At 39.7% G+C, this 20,900-nt stretch overlaps 1 protein-coding gene across 1 annotated transcript in view; it reads left to right on the top strand.

The window, feature by feature from the left end:
* The window catches only part of LOC136885511 (intermembrane lipid transfer protein Vps13), a 1,358,975-nt gene that overhangs the window by 677,406 nt on the left and 660,669 nt on the right, over nucleotides 1-20,900 (top strand). Inside the window, exons 26-27 of the mRNA XM_067158109.2 lie at nucleotides 3,032-3,181; nucleotides 6,133-6,258. Coding sequence (XP_067014210.2) covers nucleotides 3,032-3,181; nucleotides 6,133-6,258 — 276 coding nt within the window. The remainder of the gene's footprint in view (nucleotides 1-3,031; nucleotides 3,182-6,132; nucleotides 6,259-20,900) is intronic.

Raw genomic sequence — 20,900 nt, 5'->3', positions numbered from 1 at the left:
TCAATATAGAGAGATACAGTTTCTTAAACTATCAACTACCAGGCAAGTTGGCTATGCAGTCAGGGGCGCGCAGCTGTGAGTTTGCATCCAGGAGATAGTGGGTTTGAATCCCACTATTGGCAGCCCTGTAGGTGGTTTTCTGTGGTTTCCTATTTTCACACCAGGCAAATGCTGTGGCTATACCTTAAGGCCACGGCCCCGCTTCTTTCTCACTCCCAGCTCTTTCCTATCCGATTGTCGCCATAAGACACAAAGCAAATTGGAAAAAAAAAAAATTTTAATTAAAAAAATCAATCACTTTCCCCATATGTACAGGCTGCCAACAGTGGAGAAAGTCTACAACAGGCAAATGAAAAATGTTAACATACAAACCTGAGAAGTAACATGCTGGAGCAATAGACCCAGGTCTTCGGTGAGTTCTAGGGATGGGACAAATGGGTACTTGCCTGTATCATGGTCCTGTGTATGCATTACACTGTAGCAATAGGTTGCATAAGCTTTTGGTGAAGAACGATGTCATCAACCTTATAGATCAGCTCCTATCTCCTTTCCTTTTATTGGGTAATTTTAACACCCTTCACCCATTCTGGGGCTCTGAAATACCTTGTCCCGGAGGAAGGGAATTGGAGAAGTTGGTAGGAGAGCAGGATCTATGTATTTTTAATACAGGTGTACCAATGCACGTCAGCGTAGTGCACGGAACCTTCCCCCCCGTTGATGTTAGTCTGTGCAACCCTTGTGCTTGTTCCTCTTCTTTGGTGGGATGTACACGATGGAATCTGTGACTGTGACAATTTCCCCATTGTTCCTACTTCGTTCAAACAGAAATCCATCGACGTTCTTCCCTGTTTAATTCTAAAATGTGCTGATTGGCCGAAGTTCATATCACTACCTGTCTTTAACAACCCAAATAGCCGGAGTGTAGATAATGATGTGACATGCCACATAGGTTATCCTTGCTGCTGCTGCTGCTGCTGACGAGTCCACTGCATCTTTTTCTAAGACTCCTCAAAAAAACTTCTTCCCTGGTGGAACAAAGAAATTTCAGGAGCTGTGAAAGAATGACGTCGTGCTCATAAATGCTATCGAAGGCAGCATACTGTGGTCATCTGGATAACATTTAAGAAAATTCACGCTAAGGCACAAGTTTTTATTCAACAGAGTAAGTAAACTTCATGGGAAAGATGTGTGTTGTTCATGATGACACATACACTGTCATCTCAAGTGTGAACTAAATTTTGATGCATTTTGGAAATACAAGGACCCTCCTTTGTACTGGAAATTTCCATTACAGACAGTATTGTCACTGATCCACCCACACTTCCTGATCATCATCTACATTTTATGGATGTGTTGGGTTCCGGGAATTACTATCCTGTTTTCCTGGCTCTGAAGAGAGAGGCAATACGCCATCGTCTATATTTTTCTACTCGTGCTTTGAGAATTATAATGTGCCCTTCTTGGAATGTAAACTCCAGAGCGCCTTGAAGTTTTGAGAAGACACAGCCCCGGACCAGATAACATCAATAACCATATGTTATAATACCTAAGCAAGGATAGCCCATGTGATTTTCTAGGGGTGTTCATTTGAATCTGGTTAGAAAGTGAATTTCTGTCGTATTGAGGATAGTAATTCCTCTCCTCAAGCCTGACAAATACCCTAAATATGCTGGAAGTTACATACCTATCTGACTTACTAACTGTCTGTGTAAACTGCTTGAGGTGATGGTGAATCAACGACTTGTGTTGTGGTTGGAGAAAAGAGGACTTTGTCCGAGTAGCAATGTGACTTTCAAGCTCCACAAATGTCCACCTGGTATGCCCGGGGATTTCTGTCCAGGATGCTTTCCTCTGAAAACAGCATTTGAAAGCAGTTTTCTTTGATTTGGACAAGGCTTACGACACCATGTAACGATAAGACACCCTTTCAGCCCTGCATCAGTAAGAATTCCAAGGTAATTTGTCGAGTTTTATTGCAAATGTTTTGTCCCGTCTCTTCCATTTCAGAGTAGGAGACCATATCCCAACACCATGTTCAGGATGATGGAGTCCCTCTGGGATTGATTCACAATGTGTGTCCATTTGAGATTGCCATAAATGGTATACTGGCTGCTAAGGGTTCAGCAGTAATACAATCTCTCTGTTGGTGTTTTAGCTCTGCATTATAGCTCACAAAATGTGGCAGTCACAGTATGACAATTACAGCAAGCTAGTATTAGAGTGACCGGGCGAGTTGGCCATTCGGTTAGGGGCACGCTGCTGTGAGCTTGCATCCAGGAGATAGTGGGTTCGAACCCTACTGTCGGTAGCCCTGGAGATGGTTTTCCCTGCTTGCCCATTTTCACACTAGGCTCTACCTTAATTGAGGCTACAGTCTCTTCCTTCTCATTCCTAGGCCTTTCCTATCCCATCGTCGCCATAAGACCTATCTGTGTCGGTGTGATGTAAAGCAAAAAAAAAAAAAAATGAACAGTGGACCTTAGAGCATGGTTTTCGGTTTCAAACTGTAAGACTTCTGTTGTACACTTCTGCTGGGTTCAAACTTTTCATCTCCATCCTGAGCTTTATTTAAGAGTCTCTCTTCCTGCAGTAGATACGTACCGATTTCTTGGTCTCTTTTTCAATAAGAAGTCAACATGGGAGCTGCACATATGTCAATTAAACGCAAAATGCTCCAAGAAGCTCAATATTCTGAGGTTTCTTAGCGGTACTACATAGACTGCAGATCACACGGTGCTCCTACGGTTTTATAGGGCACATATTTTATCTAGATTAACTACGACAGTGCAGCATATGGATCAGCAATAAAAACTGTTATTATATTCAGGTAAGAAAGCTAGCAGGAGAAAAAAATAATTTTATATATAAATATATGTCTATGAAAAATGGAAAGGAGTGATTTACCATATAAGAACACATGAATAGAGTACACACAATATATGTGACTGCACATATATGTTTGGTCATGATCATTTCCATTGTTTTAAAATTATTACTAGCATATTTCGTGATATTTTCGGTTTGTTTACAGATTCTTGCAGTTGAAGGAGGGGAAGCACTGTCTGCTGATCTCCTTATGTATGATCGCAAGTCACAGATGGAAGGCATTGATATGGCTCTAAGAGCACAAATGGCTCGCATCAGGGTCATCTTCCTTATTGGTTTCTTTTCATCCATGATAGTAAGCACATTATTTGTTTTTTCTTAATCCAGAAAATGAACAATTTTTTTCAGTATTTTTCTATATTTTAGTCAAGCTGTTAATAGCCATGCAGAGGAAAAGTTTTAAAATGCTATGGAGTAAATTTTTATCATCACTTGAACAACGGCTTTCATAAAAGAGATTAAAGTAAATTTTTAGTTCTTATTTTATCATTGCTATATGTTTCTGTAAACAGTAAATACTGTACAGTATGAAATGGAAATCACTAAAAGTACCGTCTATTGACAGAATTTCAAAAGTATGTTAATTTTGAGTCTTCTTTTTCAGATGTGTGCACATGTATTAAATCAATTTTATTACATTACTAGCTGATGTACCCGTGCTTCGCTACGGAATTTTACATTGTATACAGAATTCTCGGTTAGGTATCAATCAATCAATCAATCAATCACTACTGATCTGCATTTAGGGCAGTCGCCCAGGTGGCAGATTCCCTACCTGTTGTTTTCCTAGCCTTTTCTTAAATAATTGCAAAGAAATTGGAAATTTATTGAACATCTCCCTTGGTAAGGTATTCCAATCCCTAACTTCGCTTCCTATAAACAAATATTTGCCCCAATTTAACCTCTTGAATTCCAACTTTATCTTCTTATTGTGATCTTTCCTACTTTTAAAGATACTACTCAAACAGCTTGGAACATACCACTTAGTCTTCCCAGCCAAAACTTTGCAACATTTTTGTAACACTACTCTTTTGTCGGAAATTGCCCAGAACAAATCGAGCTGCTTTTCTTTGGATTTTTTCCAGTTCCTGAATCAAGTAATCCTGGTGAGGGTCCCATACACTGGAACCATACTCTAGTTGGAGTCTTACCAGAGACAAATATGCTCTCTCCTTTACATCCTTACTACAACCCCTAAATACCCTCATAACCATGTGCAGAGTTCTGTACCCTTTATTTACAAACATATTTATGTGATTACCCCAATGAAGATCATTCCTTAGTACGCCTAGTGTACGCGTTGTGAGCAAGATTGTATTAAATTGCATAGCTCTTAACGTTACCCTAGAAACGCGACGGGGAAGTCACCAAACGTCTTTTTTTTAATATGAAGACTGAATTAGGGAATTTTCATTGTAAAAGTAGGCTTGCCTACCATCAGTGACAATCAGGTTGGGAAGTTTTCATTATAATGGTAGACACTCACTCTCCCCCTGCATTTTTACATCCTTAGAAAGACTGTCTTAGTGGTTTTCCCAACTGAAATGAACATACGTCATTACAATGACATCAGTAGGAATGGCGCTATTAGATGCAGTGCTTTCATATGAAATACTCGATCAAATGAAAAACCACACATTTTCTCACTTTTAACAAATAGGTCTACGCTACCGATCTAACAGTTCAAAGTTCCAGACCTTGAATGACAGCCGTGATCCGTGAACAATCTACGTCTTTTTTCGGCGGGGAGTGGGTCGAAAGTGGAGACTCCCAGGGCAAAAACTATGCCCTTTTACCAATCTGTTTCCTAGGAGTACCCAATGAGTCAGAAAATCTTAATTCACTACACTGTCGGCCAAAAAATCTATCTGACTTGGAGGCATATTTTTCCTCTTCACTGGTAATTTGCAATAAAATGAATGTAGAATTTAATAAATGTGAAGAGGAGGAAGCTTTTCTTAAGAAATGGCTCTTTTCAGGGTTGAATTTTGAGTTACTTAGTGAATTGTAGTGCTATAATTTGGAATAGGCCTAAATTGTTATTCTAGACCGGGCCATATTACTACTACTGCTACTACAATTACTACTACTGAGCCTCTGCCTTAAGTATGCACACTGATCATTCAAAACAGCGCGTCAGAGTAGGGATCGAATAGCTGGAATACTATGACGAACCAATGTGTTAGGTACCAGCTGTATCAGAAAAGGTATGAACCAGAGGAATGGCACGCTAAAGAAGAAACTTTTCTAACTCCCCAGCTATTTCCTGCCAATATTCAGTCAGGCTGTTATACTCGGTACGCAGCAGTAATCCCATCTATCGGAGTTGAGAGGCAGCAAAAGAGACAAAGAACATCACAACAATGGACAACGTTGATCAATGTTATGCGCTTTCGATATTGTAGGCCTTCACATTTAGTTTTCTTCTGACTCTGAAATACCACTCTTAACACAGTCGGTACGGTAAAACTGAATAAAACATAAATGATCGGAAATTGTATTCTCTATAACTTTTGTTATTCAATACTTTTCGATAGGACCAATAACATAGGTATTTAAAAATGACATTTAAGGTGCCTTCCCCTAAACTACAATTTCATCCAGGGTGAATAAATTTGCTTAAAGCTTAGACTGTTGTTTCTTTTTCCCTGACTCTATACACCCATTTTCATTAAATTCTGTTGACCCATTTTCTCTTGGCTCGGCGTTGATAACAAAATTACAAATTCATGAATATCTGTGTTATCATAATCGGTACAGTAAAAATGTATAAGATATAAATGGTAGGAAATTTAATTTTATATAACTTTAGTTATGTAGTATTTTTCGATACGACCATTAATAATATAAATATTTGAGAATTACATTTTAGGCCTTCTCCTAAACTACCATTTCACTCAGCGTGAATAAAATGATTTATAGCCTAGATTGTAGCGGCTCATTCTCCGACTTTGTATACCGATTTTCATTAAATTCCCTTTAGCCGTTTTCTAGTGATGCGTGTACATACAGGCAGACAGACAGACAGACAGACAGAAATTACGGAAAAGTAAAAACTGCATTTCCTTGTTATTGGGGACATGGCCGATACAGAAATTCCATTCTTTTCAAATTCTGAGCAATGTACAGACAAAACTCTTATTTTATATATACAGATTTAAATTGTACCAGTGATATTCACTATTCTCCATTTGTGTTTCATTACCTTTCTAATCCTGTATGTGATTATAACAATTTTTGTTATAGGAATTTCTCAATACCTTTCAAGAGGTTCCTGGAGACTTAGCTGATGCTGTTGCTGAAGCAGCCAAACAAGGCGTTTTGCAGGCTCACTCTGCAGCAAAGCGAATTTCTTTGAACGTAGATCTTAAGGTGAGTCTTTTTTGTTTTAAACATACATACATACATACATACATACATACATACCCTTACCTTTTGGCAGCAACAGTCGAAGATCATGACACACTTCCGTTGTGTCCGGTCCAGAACATGGAAATGTGTGAATGATCTCGGGGAATCTACATAATACAGTAAAATCCAGACAAATAGCAACTTTATTTCAAAAACTGGCCATCGCAACTGATTATAATAATGAATTATTGTTGTTAATTTCAATAAATAAGTTAAACTTTTCACCTAAAAATCTAACAAACAAATGGGACGTTATAAAAATTTCCTTATCACTTCTAATAAATGCCATTTGCTTATCAAAAATTATGAAACTATTACATTATTTGCTTTGATATACCTGTATTCAACATTTTTCTGTCATTTACAATATTTTTTTATTGCTCCCTTCAGATTTCCTGTGCTCACAATGTATTAAAATCCTCAACTTGCTATTTACAACCTTTTATGCTTTCTACACTTACAAAAATATCTGGCTGTATGAGAGGGGAAAAATCGAAAAGAAAAAAAAGGGCAAAAAAAGGCATTGCAACTAACCTATAATGCTCTGACTAATCACAGCATGATGACCAAATCAAACAACCACTCCTAGCACAGAACTTTTGCTTTCCCTCACAGTTCGGCATGCGGTGACACTTAATCCGCACATGTTCGCTCTTTGAGAAGCAAATCTGGTGTATAGTCCTGAAGTTATCAAGTGATTGGGGATTTATCTTGCCTGAGTTTGTAATTTTGTGGCTATTGTTTTATGCATGTTTTTTTATTAAAGTTATTGTTGATGATTCATGGCAGTTACTGTTAGTATGTGAATACTCCAGCCATTTTAATTTCTTCCCTCCCGGAATTTAACGAAGAAAACCTTGGGTGCATCCATTGTTTGCAATACAGTTGGTACTGCTACTGTTTTGACTATTACTTGAGTATTACACTACGAATACATGTGGCTATAACAGATACAGATGTCATCACCAACAGAAAAGTAGTTTTCCATGTATATATTTTTGCGTGATTGGTTCCTAGAGAAGAAGCCAAAAACCTGGACAAATATTTACTGTGTTGTTTGATTCATCATTCCACAGACTGGTTTGATGCAACCATCCATGCCACCCTATCCTGTGCTAACCTTTTCATTTCTACATAACTGCTGCATTTGACATCTGCTCTAATCTGCTTGTCATATTCATACCTTGGTCTACCCATACTGTTCCTACCACCTACACATCCCTAAAAAACCAATTGAACAAGTCCTAGGTGTCTTAAGATGTGTCCTATCATTCTATATCATCTTCTCGTCAAATTTGGCCAAATCGATCTTCTCTCACCAATTCAATTCAGTATCTCTTCATTCGTGATTTGATCTATCCATCTCGCCATCAGCATTCTTCTGTAACACCACATTTCAAAAGCTTCTATTGTCTTTCTTTCTGAGCTGGTAATCATCCATGTTTCGCTTCCATACAATGCCACGCTCCAGAAGAAAGTCTTCAAAAACATCTTTCTAATTCCTGTATCGATGTTCGAGGTGAGCAAATTTATTTTCTTGTGCTAGTCTGCATTTTATGTCCTCCTTATTTTTGCCCATCATTGGTTATTTTACTACCCAAGTAGCAATATTGATCTGCTTCCTTTAAGACCTCATTTCCCAATCTAATATTTCCTGTGTCACCTGACTGTTCGACTGTGCTCCATTACAAAGTACTTTTGTTTTGGACTTATTTATTTTCATCTTGTACTCCTTACCCGAGACACTGTCCATACCATTCAGCAATTTCTCAAGATCTTCTGCAGTCTCAGATACAATAACAATATCATCAGCAAATCTCAGGGTTTTGATTTCCTCTCCTTGGATTGGAATTCTCTTCCCAAATTCCTTTTTGATTTCCTTTACTGCCTGTTCTGTATAAACATTGAAAACGAGGGGGGACAAACTGCAACCTTGCCTCACTCCTTTCTGGATTAATGTCTGTTTTTCAAAGCCGTCGATACTTACCACTAGGGACGGGAATTTGCCTATTTTATTCCTGTGTTCAGAAACATAGGCTTTTGTGATATAAATCCGTTTTAGGGTTCTTTAAGCCAGATTTCGTTGATTTTATTGTACCTATAAATGCCTATTTCAGGGGTTTGTGCCTATTTGGAGTATAATTGCCTATTTGATGCCTTTTTAATCTATTTTAAAGAAGCCGATTTTCTTCCGGTTCATTACATTTTATTTGATGTGCTCGACAGTATTATCTTCTCATTTCTCAAGGTCTGTTTACCCCACGAACAAAACGGAAATTCTTGGAAGTCACCAGAAATAGTTCTTAGGAAATTTCGGTCAGGAGAAACAAGGAACAATTTGACCTCGAAGCCTTCAATCCCTCCACCCTTCTAAGACATATGCGAGAACCAATCAACGTCGAACCCTTATATCTCCTTCTCGATATGAACTGTTGTACGCGTACGCTTTATCTTCAGAACGTGTTGTGATTTATTGTGAAGAAGAAGTGTGTCTGTGGCAATGCCCAAAGAAAAATCACCGGACGAGTTGGCTGTGTGCTTAGGGGCGCGCAGCTGTGAGCTTGCATCCGGGAGATAGTGGGTTTGAGCCCCTCTGTCGGCAGCCCTGAAGATGGTTTGCCATTTTACACCAGGCAAATGCTGGGGCTGTACCTTAATTAAGGCCACGGTCGCTTCCTTCCCACTCCTAGGCCTTTTCCATCCCATCGTCCCAATAAGACCTATCTGCGCCGGTGTGACGTAAAGAAAATTGTAATCGCAAAGAAAAATCGTCGAAGTCCTACTGGCTGAATTGGTGGATCACAGGGGATCCCCATTTCACTACGGATGGAAAGGTAGTCTTCTGCTAAGCTTGTTGTAACGAGGTAAGTTCGTTTGTTCCTTTTATCTTTTTTGTGACTGAACTACGATCGCATTTCATTGTAGTATTTATAGGCCTGTTAATTTACGTATTGTGGAAAGTTGTTTTGTTGCAATGCTGTAGTCGTGAACTTTCATTAATTCATATTGATAAAATGTAAATAATCATTTAATTACTGAACGAGGAGTTAGAACGCCGGTGGTCTCTTGTGACAGAGTGGAAAAAAAATTAAAAATCGGTGTTTTGAACTCTGATTCAATTCCCGTGAAAATAAACATTTACAACTGAAATATTTTCTCTCTTTCTTAATCTGTTTACCCTCTAGGGTAGGTTTTTCCCTCACACTCAGCGAAGGATCTCGCCTCTACCGTCTCAAGGGCAGTGTCCTGGAGCATGAGACTTTGTCAGAAAATACAACTGGGGAGGAGGACTAGTATCTTGCCCAGACAGCCTCATCTTCTATGCTGAACAGGGACCTTGTGAAGGCATGGGAAGATTGAAGGGACAGGCAAAGAAGAGGGAGGAAGTGGCCGCGTTTTTAAGTTAGGTACCATGCAGGCATTTTCCTGAAAGAGAAGTGGAAAACCACCTCGAGGGTGGCTGAGGTGGGAATCGAACCTACCTCTACTCAGTTGACCTCCCAAAGCTGAGTGGACCCCGTTCCAGCCCTGATGCCACTTTTCAAATTTCGTGGCAGAGCGGGCAATTAAACCCGGGCCGCCGTGGGTGGCGGCTAATCATGCTGACTACTACACCACAGAAGCGGACTACAACTGAAATGTAATTTTTAAAAATCGTGAGTAACTTTCACCAGCGCTATGTGTAGGCTCTAGTGAACTCTATTACGCTTCTGCTAAGCCTTCGCGAAACGTAGGGGGAGTTGGCCGTGCGGTTAGGAGCGCGCGGCTGTGAGCTTGCATAAGGGAGATAGTGGATTCGAATCCCACTGTCGGCAACCCTGAAGATGGTTATCCATGATTTCCCATTTTCACACCAGGCAAATGCTGGGGCTGTACCATAATTAAGGCCAAGGTCGCTTCCTTCCAATTCGTAGGCGTTTCCTATCCCATCATCGCCATAAAACCTATCTGTGTCGGTGCGACGTAAACAACTAACAAAAGAAAAAAAAGAAGCCTGGGTTGAAGATCGAATGTGGTGCAGCTAGGACGATGTCACAGAGGCTAGACATACAGTACAAGATGGCACAGCTTGGACGATATCACAGCATGTTTAATAACGCTACAAAGACTATCTCTACAAGACCAGGTCAGTGAAAGGACTGTTGGTCTGGATTGGTGAGGTCCGGTTAGTAACTGTTCTGCTGGGGGGGGGGTGTGCAAAGAGATTCTGGGGTGCGTAAGGTCTAACATCCCATCTAGAGTTTTGCTAAATTGTGACAAAAAGTAAGTTTATGGGCGCATGCCACGACAATTTCAAATCACGCGGTTTTCTCATTTTCAACGAGGGTGGCAGCCTTGTGGGCACATATGATGCAGGATCTATTGCAGGCAACAGAAAATATTCTTCATGACAGCTGACCCGGCTGATCAGAGCCGGCGAATAGCAACATATAAAATGTGCACAAATCTGAGATTTATAGTGCCTCCGTTTTAATTCGTCTATATAAGTAAGACTACTGCTAGAGGCAGCTTGGTGAGTCTCTGGCAAGCATATAGGAAGGATCTCTTCTCTACGCTACTCAGGTATCGTTTCACGTCATTTTTATTATTTTTTCACCTGATAGGAAACTGCCAGATTATAACTGAACATTTTTTAGGACATATTTCCATGTAAATTACGAATTCTCTTGTTCCTACTTTAAAGTTTTTTACATCTAGAAAGATCACCTCTAAATTCTCTTGTTCCTACTTTAAAGTTTTGTACTTCTAGAAACATCACCTCTAATAGTCTTTCTCTTTTTTTATGAAACAAATACATATTTATACTATCCGACTCGTTGGCTAAATGGTCAGCATACTGGCCTTCGGTTCAAAGGGTCCCGGGTTCGATTCCCGGTCGTGTCAGGGATTTTAACCTTAATTGGTTAATTCCAATGGCCCTGGGGTTGGGTGTGTGTGGTGTTTTCAGCATTAGAAATCATCCTAGGTAGGGTCCTCATCTTCACAGACATGCCGGTTTTCTAATAGGCTCTCTTTTGTTTGTTTTTTAATTTGCTCCTTCATTATGTTTTTTAGCATGTTTTCAACTTATATTATGTAAATTATTTCAAATCTCCCCTCTTTTTTCACTGAAGATGGCTCAAACGAGCCGAAACATGTTTGAATTTGTTTACTCCGTCTAATGACGGAATATTTATTGTATTGAATTAGGAGGATACTCTCATTTTTCACCTTTGTAAAGTAATAGGCAGTCTACGAGAAAAAGACCCGCACCAGGCTTCTCCGCAGGCCATACAGCATTATTTTTATACTAAGCATTATTGCCAATTAGCCTAGCTGTAGAAATATAAGAACATTGTAATTTAAGTCAATTTTATTATTTTTCAGATCAAATGTGAAAAGATACCATTTAGATCAACATAGAAATACTGCGATGCATTTTGACACGAGTACAGAAAGCATTGTCATTGCAGCTTTCATACCAGTTCACTGTGAACATCGACCAACAATAATTTTCTATAGACCTGTGCACTACAATGTTGGGAGCTAATATCCCCCTGCATAAACTGGTGCATCTTCAAACTTCAAAAAGCTGCCGGGAGCATTCACAGAGTTGGAGACGAGTGGCTTTTTCCCCGGTGGAGTCATTTAGGGTTGTGGAAGAAGTCAGGAGAAGTTTTGACCGTACCTCTGGGAAGGTAGCCGGTGTCAGCAAAAGGTTCCATAAGAGTCCTGCAAAAGAATCCATGATGGAAAAGCCCCAGTGACTCTGAACTTTGGAGCGTGGGTTGATGACCACGGGGTCCGTAGCTGAGTCCTAGCATTGCTTCAACTTACTTGTGCCAGGCTCCTCACTTTCATCTATGCTATCCGACCTCTCTTGGTCAACTCTTGTTCTTTTCCAACCCCGACGCTATTAGGTTTGCGAGGGCTAGGGAGTCTTTCATTTTCACGCCCTTTGTGGCCCTTGTCTTCCTTTGGCCGATATCTTCATTTTTCGAAGTGTCGGACCCCTTCCACATTTTCCCTCTGATTAGTGTTATATAGAGGATGGTTGCCTAGTTGTACTTCCTCTTAAAACAATAATCACCACCACCACCACTCCATGATGGAAAACGATGGTAAAAGTAGCCAGGGTGCTATGAGGTGAGGTAGAAGAAGCAGTGAGGTGGCTTCATTGAAGTTTTGTCCAATCACTTCCTGTGATGTTGAGAGATTTATCTTTTTCTTCTTCTTCGTCTTCTTCTTAAACTGCTTACCCTCCAGGGTTGGTTATTCCCTCGGACTCAGTGAGGGATCCCACCTCTACCGCCTCAAGGGCAGTGTGCTGGATCTTCAGACTCTTGGTAGAGGGATACAACTGGGTAGAATGACTAGTACCTCGCCCAGGCGGCCTCACCTGCTATGCTGAATACTGGCCTTATGGAGGGATGGGAAGATTGGAAGGGACAGGCAAGGAAGAGAAAAGGAAGCGGCCGTGGCCTTAAGTTGGGTACCATCCTGGCATTTGCCTGGAGGAGAAATGGGAAACCACGGAAAACCACTTCCAGGATGGCTGAGGTGGGAATCGAAACCACCTCTACTCAGTTGACCTCCCAAGGCTGAGTGGACCCTGTTCCAGCCCTCGTACCACTTGTCAAATTTCGTAGCAGAGCCAGGAATCGAACCCAGGCCTCAGTACGAAACATTTGGCTCGATAGGAGAACAAGATTGTTACCGGAAAACATTGAAATGTTGCTTGTTGTAAATTCTTTTTACAGTACAGTGATTGAATGTGTTATTAAATTATACAAGTATTTTTCATGCCTATTTTGTTGACTATTTTACACGTTAGTGCCTATTTACATGCCTATTTTGACTAATTTTAGGAGCCTATATGCCTGCCTATTTTAACTGTTTTTAGTGCCTATAATTCTCGTCTCTACTTATCACTGCAGAATGATTTCTATACAGATTGTAGATCATTCTTTGTTCTCGGTACCTGATCCTGATCACCTTCAGAATCTCAAATAGCTTGGTCCAATCAGCATTATCAAATGCCTCTTTAAGATCTACAAATGCCATGTATGTTGGCTTGTCCTTCTTAATTCGATGCTCTAAGATCAGGCGTAAAGTCAGGATTGCGTACTGTTTTCCAACATTTCTTCTGAAGCCAACTTGATCTTCTCCCAACTCATTTTCAACTTGTCTTTTTATTCTTCCTACACACTAGATGGAATAACCTTGTCATGCTGGTTTTTCCTAAGGCTGTCAGTAATTCAGGGGGAATGTCATGAATTCCAGGTGCCTTGTTCATTTTTAGGTCTCTCAAAGCTCTGTCAAATTCTGACCTCAAAATTTGATCTCCCATTTCATCAGCATCAATAGCATCTTCTTGTTTCAGAACCATATCATTTATGTTTTTACCTTGATACAACTGTTGGATATGTTCCTGCCATCTTTCTGCCTTGTCTTCTTTCCCTAGAAGTCGTTTTCCATCTGAACTCTTAATATTTGTACACTTGATTTTTCCTTTCTTCAAAGGTTTCCTTTATTCCCCTGTATGCAGATTCTATCTTTCTAAGGACCACACAACCTTCGACTCCTTGCACTTCTCCTTCAGCCATTCTTCTTTAGCTGTCCTGCACTTTCTGTACACTTCATTCTTTAATCGCCTGTATTCCTTTCGGCCCTCTTCATTTTTTGCATTCTTGTACTGTACGTCCGTCGTTCATCAATCACGTCTAGTATCTCCTGAGTTATCATTGATCCTTAGTTGATCTTTCCTTTCTTCCTAACATTTCTTCAGCAGCTCTAGAGACCTCATTCTTCATGACTGTCTTCCTCTGTTGTGTTACCTTCATCCTTTTCATTTAGTCCTTGTGCAAATGTTCCTTAAAACATTCCCTCACACTCTTATCTTTCAACTTGTCTAGATCCTGTCTCCTTGCATTCCTTCTTTTCTTCAATTTCTTCATCTTCAGACGGCATTTTATGACCAACAAGTTGTGGTCAGAGTCCATGTCTTCTCATGGGAATGTTTTGCAATCCAATACCTGGTTTCTAAATCTCTGCCTAATCATAATGAAGTCTGTTTGATATCTTCCGGTGTCTCCAGGTCGTCCACCTATTCAGCCGTTGTTTGTGGTATATTTAGCAAGGACGAAATTATGATTGATGCAGAATTCAACCTGCAAACTCTCTCTTTCTTTTCTTTGACCCAATGTGAATTCTCATACTGTATTACCTTCTCTTCCTTGGTCTACCACTACATTTCAGTCTCCCATCACAATTAGATTCTCATCACCTATTACATATTGTATTAAATCTTCTATCTCTTCATATATTATTTTGATTTCTTCATCATCTGCTGAACTAGTAGGCATATAGACTTGCACTATTGTCGTGGGCATTGTTTTGGTGTCTGTCTTGACAACAATAATCCACCCTATTTTCTTTTTCATTATCAAACCAACTCCTGCATTTCCCATGTTTAATTTTGTGTTGAAAATTCTGTAGTTGCCAGGCCAAAAATCCTACTCTTCTTGCCAATGTACGTATACCATCTACGTCTAATTTTAGTCTATTTCCCTCTTCAGATTCTCTAACCTACCTTAACGATTCAAACTTCTATCATTTTACGCTCCGACTTGGAGTGTGTCAGTATTCATTTTTCTTAGTTAGCTACGGCTGTAGTTTCCCGTTGCTTTCAGCCGTGTAGCAGTATCAACACAGCTATGCCATGTTGAGTATTATTACAAGGCCATATCAGTCAATCATCCAGACTGCTGCCCTTGCAACTTCCGAAAGGCTGCTGCCTCCCCACCCTCCTTTCTTGCTTGTTGTTTAAAGGGGCCTAACATCTAAGGTCATCACCCTCCCCCTGCTTTTGATGAACCATTTGTTAATCTGGTCTCTTGACAGATACCCATCCAATATAGTTGCACCTGCGGCTCGGCTATCTGCTTCATTGATACACACAAGCCTCCCCATCACGGTAAGGTCTCATGGTTTGCAGGGGAGAAATGTTCACCATAATAAAAAATTAAAAATAATTAATGAACTTGAAAAAACTATTTGTCTTGTAGAGTCTAATGCAGAATTAAACAAGGGAATTTTTTTTTTTTGTGTGTGTGCAATAAGCCTATCAGTTCGTTAGTAATTAAGCTTAAATTCGAGTGTCCATTATTAAATTTGAACTGTAGGGAGATTCCTCTGGTATTGTTCACATCTTTTTAGTCACCGTTCTTTTATAATGGGTGTATCATTACTGCTTGACTGCCTGCTTCTTTCCACAATTCTGCAGCAGTCAAATTTTCCCCTGCAGCCTTATTGTTTTAGACTTTGGATTTCACCATTTCAGGTCTAATTTCATGTATTTCTGCTGCTCTAAGACATTTGAGTTTTTATACCATCATCATTGTCCTCCTCCCCATGAGCTTGGTTGTTAGTGATGTTAACAGAAAGATTCCTTTTTATATTGAGAAGATTTTCAAAATATTCCATCCACCTGTCCAGTGATTCCCTGGGATCTATTATGTGTTCACCTGATTTACCAAAGACACTATTCATTTCCTTTCTCCCTCCATTGGTAAGATACTTTGTTACTGTCTAGAAAGGTTTCCCTGCTGCTTGACCTTGTTTTTCTAGGGGATTACCCAAATCTTCCCACGACTACTTCTTTTTTTTTTTCAAGATGGCGTCAGCGAAGGATGTAAGTGAAGATAGCTCCCGGTTCTCTTGCGAAATAATCGGGAATAAGTGTGGTGTAAACAAGAAGCGAGTGAAGAATGGTATCCAGTGTGAAAAGCGTTTAATTTGGTACCATTTTGAGTGTATATGTAGTGCTGATTTTGCTAAAAATGAAGATGCTTGGACCTGTGTGAGCTGTGGCGAGAGCAATTTGAATAGCGGTAACAAACCCAGGCCTACAATGGTCAACGAATCGCTGGCGTCTCATTCCTTGGAGGATGGAGGTAATGATAATGTACTTGTATTTCTCTCTATATTCCAACAGGATTTACAAGCATTAAAAGTGGAGAATGAGATTTTAAAGGAGAAGGTATGTTTACTGGAATCAAAAGTACCGGTACCAGTAAACACTCGGAACACAGGTGGCTCCGTGAATTTTGGCACGTGGTGTCAAGTTGCTTCAGATTCTAGGAGGCAAAGTGTACAGTTAAATAAGGACAACTTTGTAATTGACAACAAAAATAGATTTTCAGCCCTGAGGGAAGTAAGCAATACGCAAGAACTTACCTGTACGGGAAGCAGACAAACGTATAGCGCAAAATCCGTTACGAGAAGCGGCAAAGTTATACCTGAAATCCCACACAGTGCACCGGCGAAAGTGTCGAACATTCTTATATTTGGTGATAGCCAGGCGAGGGGAATTGCGAAAAAAATGAACAATGAAGATATTGCAGCATCGGCCGTCATCTATCTTGGGGCCCCAATCAAGAAGGTATTGGAAAACACGGAACAGCGGGATGAACGACGTAGCTCACAACGACGCTAAGACTGTCATTTCTCAACTTGAATGTACAGTAGGTAAGCTGACTCACAGTAACATCTTTGTAGTGAACGTGCCCCACAGGCATGATTTGATTAGAGACTCGTGTGTGAACATTGAAGTGGATGAAGTTAATACAGATATGGTTAAAATTTTTAAACATTTTCGTAATTCACAAGTAATTGATAGCATCAGTTTCGAGGGACAATGTTACACAAAGCATGGCCTTCATCTAAACAATTCAGGTAAACGAAAGATAGCAAATATTGTTCTAGATTTTATTAATCTTAAGATATGTACTGTAAAAAAGACAACTCCCTTGAGTTATAATACTGACCAGGAAAATTTGCCGGCAATACCTTTTCCTCGTATCTTTACAATATGACTATCCATCACGAAAATATTCCTGCTGCCTATAAAACTTAATTTTACTAAGCTTCAAGTACAATAGACTCTACCACTGAGTAGCCATGGCCTTTCTAAGAATTCGAAGGCTCGCATGCTTTGATGCCATTCTGCAGATTTGAAAAATGCTTTTGTAGAAGCTAATAGAACGCCATACTCTCTTCACTATTTCCTGAGATCCAGTGATGTTTCACACAGGCACTGTATAACCAGTTGTCGCGGCTAGCGATGTAGGCTATAGTAAAGAGGCAGTCGTTTTTTTCTTAACGAGTTTTGTGTGCATGTGGAAAGAAGCAGCGTGGTTACCGCTGTAGTTGCCAGTGGTATCTGTTAACTTACTGTTAGGCCGCAAATTCAAGACAACCCTTGAGTTTTCGCATGAGATTCTTAGGAAAAAGTCTTGGATTCGGAGAAATACGGTATCACTCCAGAGGTTTCTGTGGCAAACACTTCAGTTTTCTTCTTCAAACGGTGTCACCTAACGTAACCATATATGTATCATGAAACCATGTTTGAAACGCATGTAGAGAAATGATAACCTCATGAAAAATTTACATGTAAATAGCCTTTCTGAAATTTAACTGGACGCGAGAAGATATGAAATATCCTCTGAAATCAGTGATGTACTCTGCCATATCTTGAGGTGTATCGAGTTCTTACTTAATTTCCGTATACAACATTCAAATCAATATATTGTTTACTTAAGTCATTATTTTTTAACGAGTTATAACTGCTATCGGCCACATTATTTACGCATTTATTACGAAAATGTGTTATTCTCTTCATTTAAAATTTTCTTTAGAGAAGAGCAGTCGACGCTTATTTCTAATCAATTCCAACTTTGCCTTTGAATGTCGATGAGAGAACTCGCTATACTGGAATTCGAGTCAAGAGCTTAGCAAAAGTATCCTTCCGCATGTGAGCATGTCCCCTGTTCCCCCTTCCCGTCTCGTTGCGGTTCTCCATCTCCGCCACAACCAGCTTATCATTAACGCTGTGCGTCCATCTGACAAGTACAGTACTTCATTCTGAAATAGTGAAGCATCAAACGATATCACTTCCTTTCACATAGCTGTACTTTGATTACGTACCATACCTATTTATTCCTTTATTGACCATGTAAAACCTACAGATTACTGACGAATACTGAGGCAAGAAATGCAAGGATTATTTTTATTTCATAATGCAATTTGTGTGAGGCACATGGAGACTTACAACATAAGTATACGATTCCGTTCTCATGCAACGACTGTCAGTGGCAGTTTCTCACAGTTAAAAAAGCTGAAAAACCCACCCATGATTGGGATTGCAAAATACAATGCTTCCAGGAATGTTATAAATATTGTAGTCTCGTCATTCGGAAGGTAAAAACGAACTCATGATCCTCTCATGACAACATTTCTGCAGGTAGAGCGTGGTTACGAATATAAAGTAAGTACACATTATTATTATTATTATTATTATTATTATTATTATTATTATTATTATTATTATCGAATACGCCAAGGATCCTATTCCCATACCGTGTTAAGGCCCTTCCTGTTTTATTTGCAGCGCGTGCTGAGCTGACACATCGATCTTTCGCTGGAGACTTGGATTTTCTGTGGAGTTTAAATTCCAAGCGAGCGGCGTAAACACTGTACTACAGAAACGCCGATCAGCTGCGCAGACTTTTTCACGTCTTCCACAGTCCACAGTGGATTCTAATCTCGTAGGCTACTGTAAACGTTTAAAAAAATTTGGTTTAGATTTTCTACTTTATTTTTCTCCACTTTTGTTAGCTTTAAAGTATTTTACAGGGGACTCAAGTGTCACAGAATCACATACGTCTTGTTCACAGCTGGCAGCCATTATGAATACTGAATATGCTGTTGCAGCCAGTATTGCCAACAGTTTTCTTGGATCCATCTTCAACGTCGCACATATTATGCGAACTCATCAGCAGTGGAATGAACTCGAACAAACTTACTGAGTACACAGTGCAATAAGATATCAATATCATATTAAATAATTATTATTTTGCTACATACACCACTGAAAACAATAATTATTCATAGCCATGTACGTATGAAATATAAGAGTTGGTAACGAACCCGAATAACATACAACCTGCGATATATTTCCCATATTTATACAGGGCAGAAATTTTAATTCATCAAGTCAGTTCACCAGAATATCTTACCAAACTGAAGAAAGCTCCTGACTTCAGGAACAAGTAACAAACCTAGGGAACTATTTGGCGCTGCGGAAGCCTTTTCACCGACCAGAAGTCTGACTAACATCAAAGGGACTGCTAAGGTCTTGAGTTGACTCTCAGTATAGTGCACATAGCGAGGAAACGATGCCGAAGGGAATCGACCTTGTGCAATATCGCTGGGGTGCATAAATACCGGTGACGGAAAAAATCGTGTGCACGTAATCGCTCATAATAACAGATGTGTCAGTGATAGGGCTCTCGCTGTAATCGAAAGATGATGCACAGTTTAATATAGGAATTTTGAAGGGACAGAAAACAATCGTCGCTATAGCGGTGTTCTCGTTATATGCCATACTCGCTATAGCGGACTTCTACTGTAGTTTTTTTTTCCATGATATTTGAAAGTTTTAAACTGTGAATCAAGGCAGTTGCATGCATTAATGGGTCTTGGAATATTTTGTGACGTTGCAGGGATTGGCATTTCTGAATTATTACGAGTTGGCGGTTAATTCAAAATCACGTCATTCGAAGTCCGATTTTTGCGTCCCAACAACTTCATATTAATGAGGTTTTACTGTATTTCCTTGGGTTCATTTGTTTCATTTTGTCCTCCATATACATTTTGGAAGTATTCCTTCCATACTTTCAAAACTTTTCTTCCCACATGGGAAGACACATATCTAATAATATCTCTCCTTCATGATGATGAATTTTGCTGTATTTTCTTTTTGCTTCCTTCTGTTACCTAATATGCAGTATAAAATTTTATTGTCATTTTTATAATTCTTTTGTCTCTGTTTTGTGAATTTTTCCCAGGGCATCTTTTTAGCCAATTTTCCTTGCTGGCCTGCTTAGTCATTTCCATTTGTCTATATTATGGTTCATTCTGTTTCTGAACCATTCTCTCCACGCATTATTCTTCTTCTTGACTGCTTCTGCAATTCTCTCATTCCACCATGGAGTTTCTGTGTCTGACATTTGTTGCTGTCCTTCCACACGTTTCTTCTGCTGCTTTGACTAAAGCGTGTTTAAACCTTCTCCATTCTTCCTCAACATCCTTTCTCTCATTTTTAGGAAGTTGAGTTTTAATCTTTTCCTTATATATCTCTTGGATTTCCCTGTCTTTTAGTTTCCAGAATTTTATTCTTGCCTCTCTTTTCCCACAACATTTACCCTTTCTGAATTTCATCAGTGTCCCCACCAATAGTCTGTGGTCACTGTCAGGATTAATGTTTGGTATCACTTTCATGTCTCTCAAGCATCTTCTGAATTCTTCCATTCATCATCATCATCATCATCATCATCATCATCATCATCATATCCCTTTATCCAGCTGTGGCCGGGTAGGGGCAAATATGGTTCCTCTCCACTTTCTTCGGTCTTTCCACAACTCCTCCTCCAACACTGTGTCCCAGTCCAGGTTTCTTTCTATAATGCTGCGTTGGATGGTATCCTTCCATCTCAATCGTGGTCGTCCACGGCCTCTCCTTCCTTGGATTTGCATTTCCATCACCTTTTTTGGCATTCTTT

This window comes from Anabrus simplex, chromosome 1, assembly GCF_040414725.1.
Source record: "Anabrus simplex isolate iqAnaSimp1 chromosome 1, ASM4041472v1, whole genome shotgun sequence".
In the NCBI taxonomy this organism is placed as follows: domain Eukaryota; kingdom Metazoa; phylum Arthropoda; class Insecta; order Orthoptera; family Tettigoniidae; genus Anabrus; species Anabrus simplex.
This window is presented reverse-complemented; position numbering and strand designations above follow the sequence as displayed.